Source organism: Neophocaena asiaeorientalis, unplaced genomic scaffold, assembly GCF_003031525.2.
Source record: "Neophocaena asiaeorientalis asiaeorientalis breed wild unplaced genomic scaffold, Neophocaena_asiaeorientalis_V1.1 scaffold123, whole genome shotgun sequence".
In the NCBI taxonomy this organism is placed as follows: domain Eukaryota; kingdom Metazoa; phylum Chordata; class Mammalia; order Artiodactyla; family Phocoenidae; genus Neophocaena; species Neophocaena asiaeorientalis.
The window spans coordinates 14404145-14423484 of NW_020173666.1; the positions used below are offsets into that span (position 1 = coordinate 14404145).

The following is a 19340-nucleotide window of genomic DNA, read 5'->3' on the forward strand; positions in this document are numbered from 1 at the left end:
CATGGGCCCAGCCGCTCCGCGGCATGTGGGATCTTCCCGGACCGGGGCACGAACCCGCGTCTTCTGCATCGGCAGGCGGACTCTCAAACACTGCGCCACCAGGGAAGCCCACATCTACGCTTCTTGCAAGTCTGATTTGACAATACGACCCTGTGTTATCTCAACAGCCATGAGACTGGATGAGATTACCCAACCTTTGTGGGGATGCTGAGAAGGAGCCAGCAAAGGAGACTGAGAAGAAGCAGCCTATTAGGCAGGTGGAAAATGAGAAGAATGTAGGTGTCCTGGAAGGCAAGGGAACACAGTATTTCAAGGAGGGTGTATGTATCATGATAAATTGTGTCAAAGGCTGCAGACAAGACAATTACTGAACACTGGCTGTTGTTAGAAATGGAGATGCCATTGCGATCTCGACAGGGGCCATTTCAGTGGAGTCATGGAGCCAGAGGCCTTATGGGAGTGGGGTCAAGAGAGAACTGGAGGAGACAAATTCCAGGAGGTGAGCGTGGATACTTTTTTCTAGGAGTTTGACTGAAAGGAGCAGCAGAGACAGGGGGACAGCAGCTGGGAGGGCTATGGGACTGTAAAGGGATTTTTGAAAATGGAGAAATAACAGGGTGTTAGTAGGCTGAAGGGAATGAGTGAGAAGAGGACGGCAACTGATGACGCCGTGGATAGGTGAGGGACTGGGATCTACAGGATGAGTAGAGGGTGAGGCCTTAGGACGAGGGCAGAGTGCTGCGGCCCACGTGCGGACAAAGGAGGTTTTGGGAATTTGAGGTGAGCAGAAAAGGTATGAATGAGAAAGGCGAGGGAATGTTTGGAGTCAGGATTATTGCGGGGCAGCACTAAGAGCCCATTTGAACAGCGATTATGAATTTAGAGGAAGCTGGTCAGTAGAGTTGCCTGCTCTTCTGCACCAGCACTCAGCAGTACGTGCAGAGCAGACAGGAAGTTGGCTTTAAGCCAGGTGGGGTTTGGTCAGACTTGTATGAAGAAGCAAGCCATTCCTCCATTCCCACCCCCGTGTGTCTTGGCACATAGCATCCCCTCGTATCACTGTGAATGATTCCAATAAATATTTATTGAACCCCTCCGCTCAGCTCTGTACCACTGGACTGCTTAACCTTCTGTTTTGTCCTATCCAAAATGGGTACAAAGTTTCAGTTTTGCAAGATGGATACATTCTTGGGATCTCAGGTACAGCCTGGGGAACACAGCTAATAATTCTATATTGTAGACTTAAAATTGCTAAGAGGGTAGGTATTTCAGAACTACAGAGTTTTACTTAATATTTTCTGTTTTACATCTCTGTTGCCCTTTTTCTACACTGGTTCTCAAGAACGCACAGAATAATAGAATAATAATGTTCCATAATAGCTCACTTGCTTTAGCTCACATTGTACACACCATGATTTTACAATGACAATATTATCACCATGAATGTGATTACTAAAAACTTCAAATATATTTTCATGTGCTCTACCCATTCTCCTGCCAAATTTTTCCAATAATACTGTATCTAAATTGTTGAGACATAGGGCCATTTCATACTATGCTTTCTTTCTCCTAATTCTCATGTAATCTTAATGCTACACACACACACTCTCTCTTAATACTCATCACCAGTCCTTATGTTAATGTCTGATCAGCAATTTTGGTTGTTTGAAGCTTGTTCTCTAGTATAAATTCCTCAGGAAGATCTCATTGGGAAAATGTTCACTGAATTCTTGCTCAGTGACAGTTTATTTGGGGCCTTGATTCTTGAAAATGAGTTTGGCTGGATATAAAGTCCTGGGTTCATATTTTTTCCCCCTCAGGTATCTTAAATGTCTTACTCTATGTTCTGATATAAAGTGTTATGGGCAAAGCTTATGACAATCTGATTTTATTTTTTTCCTTTATAAGTGAATTGATCTTTTTGCTCAGATGCCCAAAGGATTTCTTTTTCTTTAGAATCTAGTAATTTTATTAGAATATGTCTTGGTGATGGTCATTTTCTGATCAATATTCATATGCATGCTACGTCAGGAAAGTTGTACTGAATTTAATTTTTTAGTATTTGCTCCATTCTCTTGCTTTGATGTTTTTCTTGTGGGCTTTCTAGTGTACATATATTGGATTTTCTTTACCTAATTTCTAAACCGGTCAACTTCTCTTGACTGAGTTAGAAGTTGGGTAAAGTTGGTTTATCTTACTTTATTTTCATTTTTTAGAATTTTCTTTCTTTTCACTGTCTATTTCTTTTAAGACTATGTCCGTTGCTATTTATTTGTACTTGTGAAATTTCTTAATAACTTAGTTCCCTTTGGAATAGTTATTTTAGTTTTCACCCAACTGGTGGGCATGACCAGCTGATACACTCTCACCGTCTCTCAGGACAATATTCTGCTCTTCCCTCTGCATCTCCTCTTAAAAACTTTGTGCGGCATTTGACCTTGTTTCTTTTCTGTTGGGATTTTACTTTGTTCCTTTCTGTCGCTCACCTTTACATGAAATTAGTTCTGAAATTTTAGGAGGAAGAAGGATTCAGAATAGCTCTTAATGGCTCTACAGTTTCCTATTTGGTTTTTTGGGCAGTGTTAAAAAATATGAAAGCTCAATTTCTGTGATCTCCCAACTCTGTTACCCCATTTTCAACTGGACGTTCTCTTTCCCTTTACTCAGTGAGGGGCTTTGTCCTGACAGAGGTCTTTGACTGGTTACTGGTTTTGTGAGTCATGGGACCTACATGCTCCAGCCCCTCAGGCCTTCCTGTAGACCCTCTGCACTCCCCGCTTTCCTTCACGCATTTGTATTCCTGAGTTCAGCACACTATCTTGTCCATAGTTGGTACACAATAGTTGTAGAATGAATTAATAAAATTTAACTCCATTCTTGAAGAATTCTAATAAAATAATCAATGGCAATGGGAATTAATAACAGAGTGGTATAGGATGATGTTTACCTACATAAATTATTTTCTAGTTTAAATAAATTGATCTTAAGTCATTAGCTATTTACTGATTTGATGACAGATCACCTATCTATTTAATTTAGTTAAGCAATTTTATTACTACGATAATATTTTTTCTAGGAAGAAGTTAACCTATTAACCTATGGACAAAGTGCACTAAACTCTATAGAAATTCTTGCTGACTACATGTGTTACAGTCTCAAATTCTGACAGAACGTGTAAACTATGTTCCTCTTTCCATTCATTAACTAAGGAATTTATAAGAAATAACTTTATTATATTCAATCTATATTACAATTCCTTTTCTAAAGGAAGACAAATATTTTAGCTTACATGTCTGGTAATTTCTGATTAAAAAGTACACACAACATCTGAATCAAAACCTACAATTACTGAATGCATTTCTTTTTTTTAACATTGTGAAATGTTTAAGAAAAACATTTGACCTAGACCAATAATGTTCTAGTATTCACAGAAAGTTTAATACCCTAAGGAAACAATTTAGACATGTAATTACATTATATGTTATTAGCAGGGATCCTTATGTAGTTTTCTTTAAGATAAGACCCACAGTTTCATAGATTCCTTTCAACCACTTACTGGCACAAAGTTGAGAGTGCACTAGAGGAAACATACTATATACTTATTGGAGAGTTGTGACAAGTTAGCATGAAGTACAGCAGAATGTCTGTACTCATCTGAGTGTAAAATACACACAATAGTGGTAAAGTGATAAATGGACTGCAAATGGTGGAAAGGAACGACGACTGATCCTTTGACAGTACTTGTGTTATTTCCTAGGGCTTTTTTTACTTATCACTGTTGAATAGCATTTATAAATAGAACTAACTTGGAGGAATGGGATTAATTTATAACATGAACTAGGTCTGTATGGAGTCCATTCTCAGGTGAGCTCAAAAGCAGTAAATTCTCTAAAAATCACTTAGGCATTGTTTGTCTTTGGAAGCACAGTGAGTGTCTATGTGTGTGCTTGTGTACGTGTAGATAGGTATAGCCAACTTACGCTGTTTAAGCTGTTAATAAAACTAGTTTGCAAATTTCTAGATATACTTCCATAAAGTGGATACTCCACAGACAGATAACTAAGAGAATTTAGAGATGACAGGGTATTTGCAAAAATTTTTAAAAATAAATGTTAATATTAACAAAGCATATACTGTTCTGTACCTAAGAAAAAAATAAAAAGTTCCTCCTACATTTTGTCAGATTATAGTGAAAATACATTCTGTTAGATGACTTATCTAGGTAAAATCTCAACTCATTTGTATGGTTTATATTTTATTTATTTGGGGAATAAATTATTCAGTTTTTGTGTGTATGCTCATGGATTCTCTTAAGAACAGGATATATTCATTTTAAAGTATAAAATTCACAGAAGATTCAATAAACTCATATTTTAAGAATCTAAAAATGAGTCAGGGGAGAGCATAAGCAAATAGAGGTTGCACTTTGGTGGTCTGTTGCTAGTTGGAGGAGTTGGGTTGGGTAGAATAATGTTCTATAATGAAGCCAGGGTCCCAGGTCCCGGGTCCCACGGAGGCCAGTTAGCTTCCCCTTCCTTGCTGGCCACTGTCTCTATGCTAAGTGCAAGTGGTGACCCGCGGGGTCAGGCTGGGGAGGAACTGGGCCCAAATACCCCACACTGCTGGAAAACTACTCAAAAGGCCTGTCCTATGTAGGAGGGCACAAACGGCTCATCGTGATGTTTAATTCGCATGCTTTCCTAAGAAAAGACAGCAAGAAGGAAGCTAAATTTTAAAACTGCAACAAATATGAAGCACAGGCATACTTAGGTAAAACTAAAATCTGGGAAAACAGGCAAATGTTCTGTCAAAATGAGGTGGAGCTTGTCAGCAATCCATGGCAGCCTTTCAAATCCTCTGTGCAGGGAAGGGGGCTGTTTGTGTTCTGCCATGGAATTTTCCAGAGTATCCTTTTGGGGGCACTCAGGTACAGCTACAAAAGCAACCCCCTACACAGGCTGTTCTTGCTTTTCCCCCACTAAATTCTGGCTTCTGTGAGGTCTTAGCCACAAGCACCCAGGGATTCCCTCCCAGGACCTGTCTCCTGCTCTCCCCCTGGAGGAGAGAAATCCCCATCAGAGATACCATTCACCGAATTACCACTCTGTGCCAAGGACTGTGCCCACACTTTGCCTATGCATTTCACTCTCCGTCTGTCCTAGAAGTGACAGGTGAGGTCACTGAGTCACAAAGACATTCAGTCCTTCACTGTGGTTCACACGGGCAGGGACTCAGTGCTGTGGCTCTAAAAGACCACCCTTTCCCCGATACCAAGCTGCCTCCACTTTCTTTTTCTCCCTTTTATTAACAAAAATTCAGCTCACTATTCCTTCGTTATCATTTAGAAACTAATGAAAAACGGTTTATTACAGCACTTCTTCTTTGGCTAAACGAAGTCTAAAATAACTTTTTAGAGGAACATGAATTTATGATTAATCTATTTCCCAGTGCTAAGTAGAGAATACCCTATTTCCTATATGTATTAGAATTTTAAAAAACACTCCTTAAATTCTCAGTAATCTTAGTTTTCTTCATGTGCAAGCAGTTAGCCCCGGGAAGTTGGTGACAGCCCCTGTGGAGGTGCCTGTCACCATTGTGGTTTGTATTCTCAGTTTTGTTGCTAATAATGTACTTTTCATCCCTGGACGTCTGTCATTGACTGATGAAGTAAACTGGCTAGAGAAAGGGCTGGACCTTTTTCATCGCCTAGAAAAAAACATCATTAGGATGGCTGAAATTAAATGCCAGGAGAAAACAGATCAAACAACACCTGAAATATAATTAGAGCAACAGACTGTATCCTGGATTGCAATTTACAAGGTTTTTCTTTTTCAGATGTTTCAGACGACATGATGCCAAAAAAGATCTCAACTTCTAGTAGCCGTGGAATCTTCCGGAAAGGAGGTCAAAACCGATTGACTTGTTTGTCCCTTCTCCATGCTGTGGGCCATGCAGTGCCCCACAGGAAGGGTTAGACTGTGAAAGCAGATACTTGCAAACCGTTTTCCTTGAAGGAGTTTCTACTGAGGGCGTGACTTCAGAGACTTCTGGGAGCTTTGCAAACGGGTCTGCTACGCACACCTCCTGATGGGGCCCTTGGCAGAGGGCAAGGCTGTCTGTGGGCACAAATTATTTTACCCTTTACTATAGTCCCTGAGAAGTGGTTGTGAGCAGTGCTGTTAGTCTCCAAATCCAAGAGCCTCACCCTCAGAGAAATGGAACTTCCCTGAGAGGGTGTGGTTTTGCCACCTGCACCCCCCTCCTCCCTGTCTCTTCCCGGCCTTTGCTTCTCTAACACGGGATGCTCACATCTCTCCCTTCTGGTCATCCTCCGGTCTGGAGGCAACTATACTGGTTTCAAGGTGATTATGAGGCCAATGGAAGGGGAAGAGTGACATATCATCATCTGGAAGTTTTGTGTAAGGCTTCAATTTGAGGCAATGAAACGGGTTATTTCCACTGCACATTTAATGAATTGATTTGAACTCTGATGACCCAAATAATTAAAAAAATGATCTTCTCGATTATATTACATGGATTTACATTTACAACTATCTTTCCTTGGTGTCAGCAAGCCTATGATACCAAGGAAACGTTCTGAAGTGAAGGCCAAGTAAGTTGCCTTAATGCCCAAGAGACACACTTGAGATGATAAGAGCCAGGTGAGACGGCAACAGCCAGGTGAGGTGACAACAGCCAGGTGGCCTGGTTGTGTACCTACTTCCCTCAAAGGTCATCAGAATTCATTCCATCATGCCTCACATCATTATGGACTTCTGAGACTTAGGCATCCCCTACTATTCTCATTCCCATAAAGGTCTCGATATTCTCCAATAGGAGCCTCCCTTCTCCCCTAAGCCCTTTCTCTTTGTCCCCTGGAATTCCTGCTCCACAATGAACAAGCTCTCCCGTATAATCAGGCTTTTCAAAGGTTTCTCTCTCCTACCCGATTTAACTGAAACTGGTCCATCTCCTCGCAACCCTCTAAAGTGAAGGCTGCTTTTTGTTTCAGGTGTACACACCTGAAAGCCAGAGTTGGAGCTGGTTGTCTCCAGGCTCCTCACTGATGTTCCTAAACCCTTGCTCCCCTCTCTCCTGCAAAACCCCACCCCACTGCTCCTCTGAAACTTATGCCATCTGGCTATGTACCGCTGTCCTCTCCCCACTGCCACCACCTGCAATGGACATAGGTGGATAAGCCCCTCATTCTTGGGAGTTTAGCTTCTAGTTCATGATTTTCATCTCTGCCCCTATTCTTCTCATCATCCTAGGGATTGAACTGTCCATCCATCAACCTCTTCTTTCAGTTCCTTTACCTTCTCATCTCTGGGGACCTTTTCAAAACAATTCTTCTACTGTTACAATTCATTCCTGGGCCTTGTCATCATGAGAAACTGTACCACCTCTGAAATCCAAACTCCAAATATGTCTCTTTCCAACCATCATCTCCTGTCTTTCCTTTCCTGGTGCTCTTACTGAAGTATGGACATGGCTTAAATTCTTCAACTTCACTGAGAATTCTCATGAACTGACCTAATACTTTCTCCCTGGCCACTGCTTGCTTTCTCTTAAATTACTCATCACAGACTTCAAATGAGCATTTACAACTTCTTCATGATTGTATTATATTTCTCTAGTAGCATGTTTTCTCTTCTTTCTTCCTATACTGCTCATATCCCACCACTTTCCTCTCTGGACATCTTACTTCATACTTCACTAAGAAGACAGAAGTCACGAATGAGGTATTCATTTATTGGGCAAATATTTACTAAGCATCTTTTTTCAAAAATTTTTATTTTATTATTATTTTTTTATACAGCAGGTTCTTATTAGTCATCCATTTTATACATATTAGTGTCTACATGTCAATCCCAATCTCCCAGTTCATCCCACCCCCACCCCGCTTCCCCACTAGTGTCCATATGTTTGTTCTCTACATCTGTGTCTCTATTTCTGCTTTGCAAACCAGTTCATCTGTACCATTTTTCTAGATTCCACATATATGTGTTAATATATGATATTTGTTTTTCCCTTTCTGACTTACTTCACTCTGTATGACAGTCTCTAGGTCCATCCATGTCTCTACAAATGACCCAATTTCATTCCTTTTTATGGCTGAGTAATATTCCATTACTACATGTACCACATCTTCTTTATCCATTCATCTGTTGATGGGCATTTAGGTTGCTTCCATGACCTGGCTATTGTAAATAGTGCTGCAATGACCAATGGGGTGCATGTGTCTTTTTGAATTATGGTTTTCTCAGGGTATATGCCCAGTAGTAGGTTTTCTCAGGGTATATGCCCAGTAGATTGCTGGGTCATATGGTAGTTCTATTTTTAGTTTTTTAAGGAACCTCCATACTGTTCTCCATACTGGCTGTATCAATTTACATGCCCACCAACAGACTAAGCATTTTCTATGTGTCAAGAAATCTATGTGGAGAAGATGCAGCAGTGAAAAATGTGTCTGCCTTAATGGAGCCATTAGACGCCAACTTTCCCCTCCGCATCACTACACCTGCCAACATACCTGCACCCACACTCACCTGTTCCTTTCTGTCTTCTTACAACAAAGAAAGTGGCTTTATCCCTGTTAAGGGTCAATTACTCCCTCTTGCTGTGGATCCAAAACAAACCCTTCTCACCTTCTAAAGTACTTCCCTTCTTTAGCTAGCTCATCTATCTCTTGAATCATCAAATAATCCATCTCTACTGGATCATCTCGATGGACATAAAACAAGTTCTAGCCTCCTCAGTCTGTAAAGCACCCTCCTGCTACTGCTGCATTTCCTTTTTCCTTTTCATAACAAAACTTCTAGAAGAAATTGACTCTGCTTCTGCTGACTCCTCATCCCATAAAAATCTGCCTCTTGCCTCCAACTCTCCACCAAAACTGCTCGTTACGGCCACCCATGACTTCCACGTTGCCGTATGCAAAGGACAATTGGCCGACCTCATCTTATTCAGCTTTTCATTAGCATTCACGTAAACAGCCACTTCTTCCTCTGGGAAACACTTCCTTTCTTGGCTCCATCATGACACATCTCTGGATTTTCTACTCCTTTAACTTGAGGCTCCTTCTTGGTCTCCTTTGCTGGCTGCCACTCTTTTACCAAGTTTCCAAATGCTGGCGTTCCTTAGGGTTCATCCGTGGTCCCTCCTCTCTTACCTACTTTTCGCAACCACCATGGATTTAAAATACCACCTACATGCCAGCAACTCCAAATTTATCTGTCTCTGACCCCTGACCTCCCTCTCCTCTGAGCTCCAACTCACACATCCAAATCCCGACTTGTCTCCTTCTCAATGCTTGAGTCATATCGAAGATATCCAGAATTGAACCCTGATTCCAAGCTTTCATCTTCACCTTCCTACCATCAAACCCATCTCAGTAAATAGAGCTGTAGGATTCCTTCATTTCCCTGACTCTTGGCTAATCAATCACCACGACCTTTAATTCTACCTCTGAATAGTCACTTCTTTCTGTTTCCTCTGCCAATCATTTTCATCCAGACCGTGTCCATATTGCAACAAGACTGACATTCTTAGAATGTAATTTGGATAATGCCAGCCCCCCTTTTTAAACTTTTAAGGATTCCCCATTGAATTTAGAATGAAATCCGAACTCTGGACCATGGCCCACGTGGTGTAGGTGGTTTTTATCGTTCATAACGGTCCCTCCTGCTCATTGTTTTCCAGCCACATTAATTTTATTTAGTGGCTTGAACTAAGCAAGCTCTTCACCTCCTCTGGGGCTACGGAACATGTGCTTTACTCTGCTTGGAAGGCTCTTCTCCCCTAAGCCCCGTGACCGTAGCTCACTCCATGGTGGGTGTCCTGTCAACTTTCATGTTTCAGAGGTCCTGACTTCTTATCCAAAATAGGTTACATCTTAGCATTTATCATGATTTGTACCTGTGACTTCCTTGTTTAACGTTTTACCCAACCCTAGCACAATAACAGTACAAAAGGTATTCAGAAATGTTTGTTGAATAAATGAAGGTTATTTCCTTAAAATTCTGGTGATTAAACCCAAAGAGGAGGAAGCTGGTAAAAGTGGAAGTACGTCTGAAATGCAGTTTTTCTGAAGACTCTCCAAATCCTGGGGACTTAACAGATATCATACCTGTCTTCTTTAGGGATCACCGAGAAATTTAGAGTAGCTTTATGATAAAGCTGTGTGATAATATTTTTGCCAAGTAGTTTGGCCTTGGTGGGTGTGGGTGAGGGGGATGAAAGGTGCTTTATGAACGTGAATCGTAAACACAAATCAGCAACAGGGCCCAGAGCTAAAGTAAATGTAATATGTTACATTCCAAGGAGTTTTAATTGCATTTTTATTTTAGGAAGGTAATGATTTATAGTGTTTATAATGATTTACTTTTAATCCAGATCTCAAAAAGCAAGTGCCTATTCAAGGTCAATGAAAACAGAAAGGAATCACAGACAAAGAAATTAGATACTGGTCAGCATCTCTACCATCCAGTAATGAATTCAGTAATTAACCAGTATCTGTACAGGTTTTATCAACTCACTTTTAAGTGGATGTTACACTGATTTTACTTTATTTTATTATTTTTTCTTTTCCATTATAGTTTATTACAGGATATTGAATATAGTTCCCTGTTACACTGATTTTAGTGTCTACTTTTGCTGCTACTCGTTCAGTCTATTGATAGAGTGTGAACAGTATTTAAATCAGAAACATTTTAGTGTAGTACTTAATATTTGCAACTTACTTTGCAATCTTAATTTATTTACAGAAGTTCTAAGAGATGACCTAGCATTACTCTTCCTTTTTGACAAACCGAAAAGCCAAGTTAGAGACTACAATGATTTGTCCGAGGGAACTTGTAACACACAATAAAAAATTTTGTTTCGTCAAGTAATCTAAGTTGTCTCAAGCATCCAGAGACAGCCTGAGAGTTTCAGCAGCTCCGGCTAAGGGCTGCCCACCCCCACTGGCAGGAGCGGTGGGGCTGGAACTTTCTGCTCCCTCTCCGGACTTCGTGCCACCATCTGCCCTGAGGCCACTACGTTTTGTCATGTTTCATCAGCACGGAAATATCCCTAGCTGATGTGACCTGTTTGTATCCATCACCGAGAGATCCTTGGCTCCCTTGTCACCTCTCCGGTCTGACCCTCAGTCCTACACACAGCTCTGTCCATCCCTGTTCCCCACCCTGTCCTTCAGCTGCCCCAACGCCTGCCTCTGAGCTTGGGGACTCGGAGTCAGTCAGCAGTAAGTGCCCTGTAACTTACACTCAGTGTTTTTCTCACATTCTTCCCTCACTGAACTTGATTCACACCTCAGGACACTGCTTCCCCTGCAGCCCCTCAAATGTTTTCTCCACTGCACCCTCTGCACCACCGAAAATTGACCTGCAACACCCCAAGTAGAACAGTTTTCCTTTCTCCTTCTAAAACTCTCCAGCTGGGATTTTCAAACCGCTCTTTGTGCCCTATTTCTCCTTTGCAGTCAGCTACTGATGCCCACCTCCCTCAGTCTCTCTCTCCCTTCCCTGTCCTGTTTCTAGAAGCCTCAGTTTTTGACTCACCAGAACTCTCTCCAAGTCCGCTCTGGTGACAGTTCTGGAGGATCTCAGTGTCCACATGGGCCATACTTCCAACACCCTGGCCTTTTAAGTCCATGCCCTCAACTTCTGCAGTCATCTCGTCGGCTACCTTAACTCAGCCAGCAACATTCCTGGCCCTCCCCTGACCCTGTCATTTCCAGTCACTGCACCACCTCCACAATCTCAATGTCAAGTATTCCATTCTTCGGCCAACACCTACTTTTCCAGCTAAACCCTTCTAAAACCCAAACTCCAAAGACTCCTTGAACCCACTGGGACCTGTAGCCGGTGGGTCCTCCCACCTCTTCCCCATCCCTTTCTCCCCTCATCCCTCTTCTCTGCTTACCCAGCTGAAATCTCAGGCTCAGTCATTATACTCACTCCCTTAGGTCTGCGCAGCAAAGAGCTCCTTTGCCTCTCTCTTGTTTTTGTTTTACTCATGTGGCTGGTTAAACTTGACCCTCTGCCTCGGCTGCATCTGAGCCTACACAGTTCAGTGTGACAGAAAAACAGTCAGGCTGATTGATCTCGCTCCAAATTCATTCGTTTCTTACACTTATTCACTCCGTAGCCTCCTAAATGACACTTTCATCATCCTTTCCTATCTCTATAAAACTCTTCCCCCATCTCCCCTCTCAACTGATGACTTTGCTTCCTGTGTCACCAAGAAAAGAGAAACAGCAGCAAAAATCTTCCTACATATTCTGCTTTTCCCACTGCTACGAGGTTGAGCTGTCTCCACTCTCGTCTCTGGCCAAACCTTAACTCTGCTAGTTGTCGAATCAAGGACATTGCTCCTGAAGTTCTGCCCTCTCCTCTGCATCGTCAGTCTCCCTGTTCCTCTGCAGAATCGTTCCCATCAGCACATAAACATGGCATTTTTTTCTATAAAAATGAAAAATTTCTTGATGCCACATCCCTTACCCACAGCTACCTCATTTCTTTGTTTTCATTTAGCTAAATTCATTAAAAAAAAAAAAAAAAAAGGTATCTAGATTTTCCCCTCTCCATTGAACCCAATCTAGGCAGACTTTCACCCTCACCAGTCCACTGGTCAAGGTCACAATGGCCTCCAAGTTTCAAATTCCAGGGCTCACTGCCCATCTGCATCCTGCTTGATCAGGACATGCTTTGTTCCTTTGGCTCCCACTTTACGTGCTCCTGGATTTCTTCCCGCTTTATTCCAACCACAACTTATATTTTATAATATTTTTTACATAAAATAAGCATTACATATGGTTGCTTCAAAGCTTCTGTACTCACTTTACTCTCTACCTGGGAACCTCTTCCCAGATGTCACCATGGTGCTTCCCTTCGCACCTTTGAGGTCCTCATGCACCTAGCACCTGCCTCAGTGAGACCTTTCCTGACCACCCTGTATAAAATCTCAGATCCCCCAACCGCCAGCACTCATTATCCTTCTTTTTGGTTTTACTTTTCTCCATGGCAGTGATAACCATCTAGCATATTATCTACTGAACATGTCTGTGTGCATGTAACATAATAGCCTTCCTCAACTAGAATGGGAGCCTGAGAGGGCTTTCTTTTTCACTCCTCTGTCCCTGTAAACAAGAATGGCATACAGCACACGAGCAGGTGCACAGTTAAGTATTCATCGAATGTAAAGAAAGAAGGAAGGAAGGAAATGTGGTTTTTCAGGAAATAAAAATCAATATTGCTGTGATGCATCAAGTGGCCATGTAGCACAACTGATCAGAGTAATATTGATTTTGATTATGGCTTGATTAAATGTCTAAGAAAATGCAAAGTGGCTTGAATTTTATGCCACTCTAAGGAGATGATTATAGTTTGCATTTTTCCTTACTCATCACCCAATGACTCTAAAACAAACATGGAAACAATTTGCAAATATTGGTACAAGTTAGAAGAGAAGCTTCCGTTACCTGAGCAGAAATCTCAGGGTAACCATCAATGATTCTTGCTATAAGAAATCTCTCAGGCTTTCACAGGAAAATAGCTGTGAGATACAGGTGTTTTCATAAATAGGTATGTTTGGGGTCTGTTAGCAGCTCTTACCTGCAATGGAGGATAATTGATTTTGCTTGTATTTGAATAAACGTCCGTGCTCTCTATTCTGGAAATTTACAGCATGAAAACATGGATGAGGCACACTGTAACCTGCTAATTCAAGGAGTTGGAAATGACTCCAGCCTTTCATCCTCCCCTAATTAATCCCCCTTTTGAAATCTCATATTGGAAATGGGCAGTCCAACTTTGCGACATACACATACCAAACGAAAACACACAAACCAAAAATCTGTTGACAAAACTGAGCTGTCACGTCTCCATTTGCATGTTCTCTGGTCAGGGCGGGCAAAGACCACCTTTGCGAGTAAAAATCAATACGAGAGTATAAAATAGGTCAACTAGCATGCTGTAAACTATATGGCATGAGTATTTCAAGGACAGCTTGACATCAGATTTAACATAATAATAATACGGAGCCTGTAATTCCGTATGAGGATTAGGAGGTTTATTTTTAGGTGGTCAAGTGTGTGTGTGTGCGTGTGTTTATACATATACATCTAGGTAATATTTAGCACTCTGAATTATGAACTTAACACATCTACTTAGAACCTGACATGTTTCACTGAGCACAACGCAACATTTAAATAAGCAACTTTAAATGGGCCAGCTTTTGTATATAAGTCACATGTTCACATCCATAGACAAGGCGGCTGAAGTGCAATACAGGTAACACACAAAATAGAAAATTCTGGTGAAAAGAGTTTGTACATCCACCTACAGACATCAAATCAGGGCTGTCTGTGATGCTCGATCTCTTAGGCATAATTCATCTCGGCACTTATTTGCTTATCTGCCACTACGTTGTACCTGCTTACTGCTCTGGCAGGTAGCAGATGTACCAATTAATAACCTGTCAGGCCTGATGGATAGAAGAGGGAAAGAGTGTTCCCACACATAGCTCCTGCATGGCTCCCTTTCCCGTTTCAGGCGCTGAGGGTCAGGAGACACCCCTGGCCTCCCCGGAGAGAGCCTAAACGGCCTCATTACTGTCTATCTTCCACAACACTCTGGCATAGCTTTTGAGAGGCTGACTCACCTGCTCTTCTCCAAGAATCCTGAAGTGATGGAGCTCTTTAATCAAGGAGTTGGGGCAGCCAGCTGTTGGGAAGAAGAGTTAATCACCAACGTGTTATTCCCATTCTGTGCAGTACTATGTCCTCACTGCAGTTATGACTACCAGTGACCAGTGTCGCTTTGGGAGAGGACACAAATGCTTACCTGCAAAACAGTCTAACCAACCTCCAGACAGCAAACGCCCGAGGGCACTCTGCCTGCAGCCTGCCCCTCACTGTGATTCTTTAGGAAGGAGCCACACGTGACCCTGGCCAGGCCTTTTCTCCCCTCCTGATTGTGACCTGGCCTTTGTGGGGCCTTAGGACACTGTGTCATTTCTGCCCAGCATGTCACTTGTCCCTAATATAGAGCCAGGATTTCATGGGGCCAGAGATGGGGAGTTGGCACATGTAGGTTCATTTCACTTATTTATCACATCCTGTTTCCTCAGCCTCCCAGCTGGGCTTCTGCACATCGAGAGTGAAGGATGAAGATGGGGCATCTGGATGCCCCGTCTTCATGGGATTCGGCTATAGTTCAGAATCTCGCCTGGTTCTTCCAGGAGGATTTGTCAAGGCCCTAAAGATGCTGCATTTCCGTTTGGAAAGTGTCTCTTACGGAAAAGACCTGGGAAGGGGGCCAGGGCAGTCTTGTGCCCATGATCTGCTAGTTCTACCCAGACAGTGAGAGCCTATGCAAGCTTTCACATTTTCTTTTTTCAGTTGTAAAAAGAAATAAGTAAATAAATAAATCATACTCATATATATACATATACATATGTATACATAAGTATATACATCTGTCTATCTATCTATATATCTATCTATGCCAGGGCATACTAGCTATCACTTAAAATGTGTTCCATCCCTGCCTTTTTTTTTTTTTTTTTTTTTTTTGGGACAGGGAAGCCCCCTGCCTTTTAAATAGAATTATTCCACAGTATTAATTTGCAGTCATTTATAATATAAACTCTGGAAACAGAATTGATATAAAAACCTGTTTCTTTGGGATCAAATCTATGAATGACAGAATCTGTTGACATTTCTATTAAGGAAAATGGGTTGTATGAAAATGTGCCAAAGCAACCGCTGAGGCTGAGGCATTTCTCCACATTGTGATGTAAGAACGTGGAAAGTACTGAGGACGTTTGCCTGGGGGAGGGTGGGCCGTGGAGGGAGGCGACTGTCTCCGCAGGGTGAAGGAGCTATCCTTTGCAAGAAGGATTAGATGTGTGCATTATTCTAGAAGGTAGAATTAAAATGAACAGGTAAAATTACAGCAGGAATACTTGGGTTCAATATGAATAAATTTCTAATTTAAAAATGGAATACATTGCCTTATAAGCCAGTAACCGGAGGCTTCCAGACAGAGGGTAAATGACTACTTATGCAGAATATTTTAGAGATGAATTTGACTTGAGTTAGTTCCAACTCTGAAACTCTGTGGTCGTATGAAACGCCGGAACGGAGATTTAGTCTTTGTTATTATATTCAATATATATTCGTCTTCGACATTATTGCATTTCATACCCTGAGAAAGTGGTTGGTAAATGTTCACTAAGGTAATACAAAAAATATTTTACAAATATGAACAAAATGTAAACAGGTGATGTCACCACCTGACAAGAGTCCAAGAAAATAAACGGAAATCCCAAGGTGAATATTTTGGTGGAAAATCTAGTAAATTAATTGCCACACGCATGTCCAATACTACAAAGAAGGAAAGCCAGATCCCGACCTTTGCAAGAGACACTGTTTTTCTCCCACTGGAGGCCACGAAGACTTGCAGACTGTGGTTCTTTTTGAGAAGTTGTTCATTTCAGAGTTGCTGTTCTGATCTAAACAATTAGTAAAGGTATATTCTGGACAATCTGACTGGCTGCCATTCAACCAAAAACTGCTGTGGAAATTCAGAGTCCTGTCAGTTCTTGAGTTTTAGATCTCCTTGGGAGCAAGGAGGCATATTTTAGTTTTATGCAACTAATAAGGAAAGGAACAGAGGCAGCGAGAATTCCAGGGTCAAATTCCCAACAAGTGAGGGTCCCGTGGTTTGGTGCCAAGTATATGAGGGGAGGAGTTGCACAGGAGAGGTGGCAGAACTGAGGTTCCCCAAGCTCAGGGTCATAGGCAGGCTAAGATCAGACCGCTCAGGGCCCTGTCTGTACCCCAAGCACTGACTTAGTTTCAGTCAGATGACAGCATCTGCCATATTAAATTCATAGAGTTAATTTGAATACTTTTGGTTTTGTGCTTTCATTTATATTTAATTTATACATTTTCATTTGGGTCTTCTAGTTGTATAAGCATAAAAAGTTTCTTTCTAAATTTATATCTAGACATATTTAAGAAATACCATTAAAAAATAGTTTCATTCAAACAGTTTTAGAGGATTTTTTTTTCCTTTACAAGTGGTCCTTAGCATTCTTCCCACTTGAGAAAAACTGATTTGACTTATTTTAATGCTAGGTAAAATAAAAAACAGAATTGAAAATTAGCCTATTTTCAGAATTTGTATTTTAACATTCTCCTAAGATATAACTAAGAGGATTGATGTCAATGATAGCTCAAATATAAACATCTTTAACAGAAGACTAACTAATTACCTGAAACACCTGGTGGATGCAATAAACTATAAAAAACAAGGATAGAGATGGCATAGAGTTAGAAGGGAAGAGTTGTAAGGGGTCAAGCTATTTAAGACCAGGGAGGGGTATCTGTAACCGTGCTCATCACAGGAACATCAGCATGGGAAATGGACTGATACAAAGCTAGTGTGAAACGGGTTTTAAAAATAAAACTAGAAATGCAAGACATGAACGTGGAATGCAGTAGCGCAGGGAGAGAGGGAAAAGTTCCCGGAGGTGGGAAGGAGGGCAGATGAAGACCGCGTGAGGACAGGGGTCAATGGTGTACTTTGAATTCTTCCAAATTCTTCACACAGGGTCCACACACACGACAATGGATCATCTTTTGAGGCCACTGCTGTCTACTTGGCCCACATCATGTCCTCGACAGTGTGCAGCCATCAGCTGCCCCGTCATTCAGTCTCTTCTCAAGATAACAGTTAAGGGGCTTCCCTGGTGGTGCAGTGGTTAAGAATCCCCTACGAATGCAGGGGACACGGGTTCGAGCCCTGGTCTGGGAAGATCCCACATGCCGCGGAGCAACTAAGCCCGTGAGCCACAGCTACTGAGCCTGTGTGTCTGGAGCCTGTGCTCTGCAATGGGAGAGGCCGCGACAGCGAGAGGCCTGCGCACCGCGATGAAGAGTGGCCCCCGCTCGCCACAACTGGAGGAAGCCCTCACACAGAAATGAAGACCCAACACAGCCAAAAATAAATATAAATAAATAAATAAATTTATAAAAAAGGTAACAGTTAAGAGGCTCCTGTTAAAATATGTACGTTGGATATCATGCCATCCGCCATGGGTTTTCCATCTCACCAAGAGTCAACTCCAAGGCCCTCATTGGCCTATGTAAGGTCCTCCACTGCCTGGCTCACTGTGTAGCCCCTGAGCCTTCTCTCTCCCTTGCTCACTGCACTTGAGCCCCGCTGACCTGCTCTTGGCTCTGACCACCCCAGGGAGGCTTCTGTCTCCAGGACTTTGCACTTGCTGCTCCCTCTGTCTGGAAAGCTCTCGACCCTGATATCTGCATGCAGCACTCCCTGCCTCCTTCAAGTCCCTGCTCAAATGTCACCTTCTCAGTGAGGGCTCGCAGAACCATCCTGGGTGAAACTGTAGCCTACCTATATCCCCCCAAATCCCCATCACTGTTGTATTTTCTCCATAGCTCTCATCATCTTCTAACCTACAGCTCCAATGTAACATTCACTTTGTTTTCTCTCTCCTGCTGCTGAAATGCAAAGGCGACAAGTGCAGGACCACTGCTATTTTGTCACTGCTCTATCAGCCATGCCTAGAACACGGCCTGGCTGGATGAGCTGTTCAACAGTAGTTGTTCCATGGGTGAGTCATCCGCCGCGTGGTCACTGCCCACCCAGCTCGGTGACTGTGGCTCCTGGGAGGGGCTCCTCCTCCACCCCTCCTCTTTCCTCTCCCCAGAGGGTCCAGCTCTGACCTCCAGCCCTGTGTGTACTTTGCTTATTGGTCAAGCAGACTTTGTCTGACCTCAAACCTCTCTCCCCAGCCTGAACCCCACATGTGAAGATGTCAGTGATGCTTAGGATCCATGATTCCTTTGTACCTCTACTGTACCTTCTTTGCCAATATCCAGCTCTGGGTAAACATCACCACCTGTTTTTCCTTCCTCTGTTCCAGTTCTGCCAGTCACAGCTAGTATAGTAAAATGGGACTAGAATATCTTCTAAAAGAAATTCAGACCATCTGCCTGAAGCTGCATCCTTGTTCAGCATGTGCTACTGCAGACTCGGGGTCCACTCACTGTCAAGCAACTTGCTTCTATCACTTGTCTTTGGCCAGCAACCTCTCCCCTCTCCCTTGGGGACTCTTTCAAATCATCACCATTCTTCTCAATTAACCTTTAACACTTCATTCTCAAAATAGGACCTCACTTGACACAAGTCTAAAAATATAGAGCAGTTGTGGTGAACATGGAGATGCGGGACCCAGACCCCCTGCAAGGAAGGCTTGTGGCCGAGCTGCAGGAGGACAGCAAGAGATGCCTTGGCCTGCAGTCT

General features: G+C 42.4%; 1 protein-coding gene across 1 annotated transcript in view; it reads right to left on the minus strand.

Moving 5' to 3' along the window:
* Positions 1–19340, minus strand: part of PRKN (parkin RBR E3 ubiquitin protein ligase) — a 1231166-nt gene that overhangs the window by 172322 nt on the left and 1039504 nt on the right. Inside the window, exon 8 of the mRNA XM_024747998.1 lies at positions 14665–14726. Within this exon, the coding sequence (XP_024603766.1) occupies positions 14665–14726 (62 nt within the window). The remainder of the gene's footprint in view (positions 1–14664; positions 14727–19340) is intronic.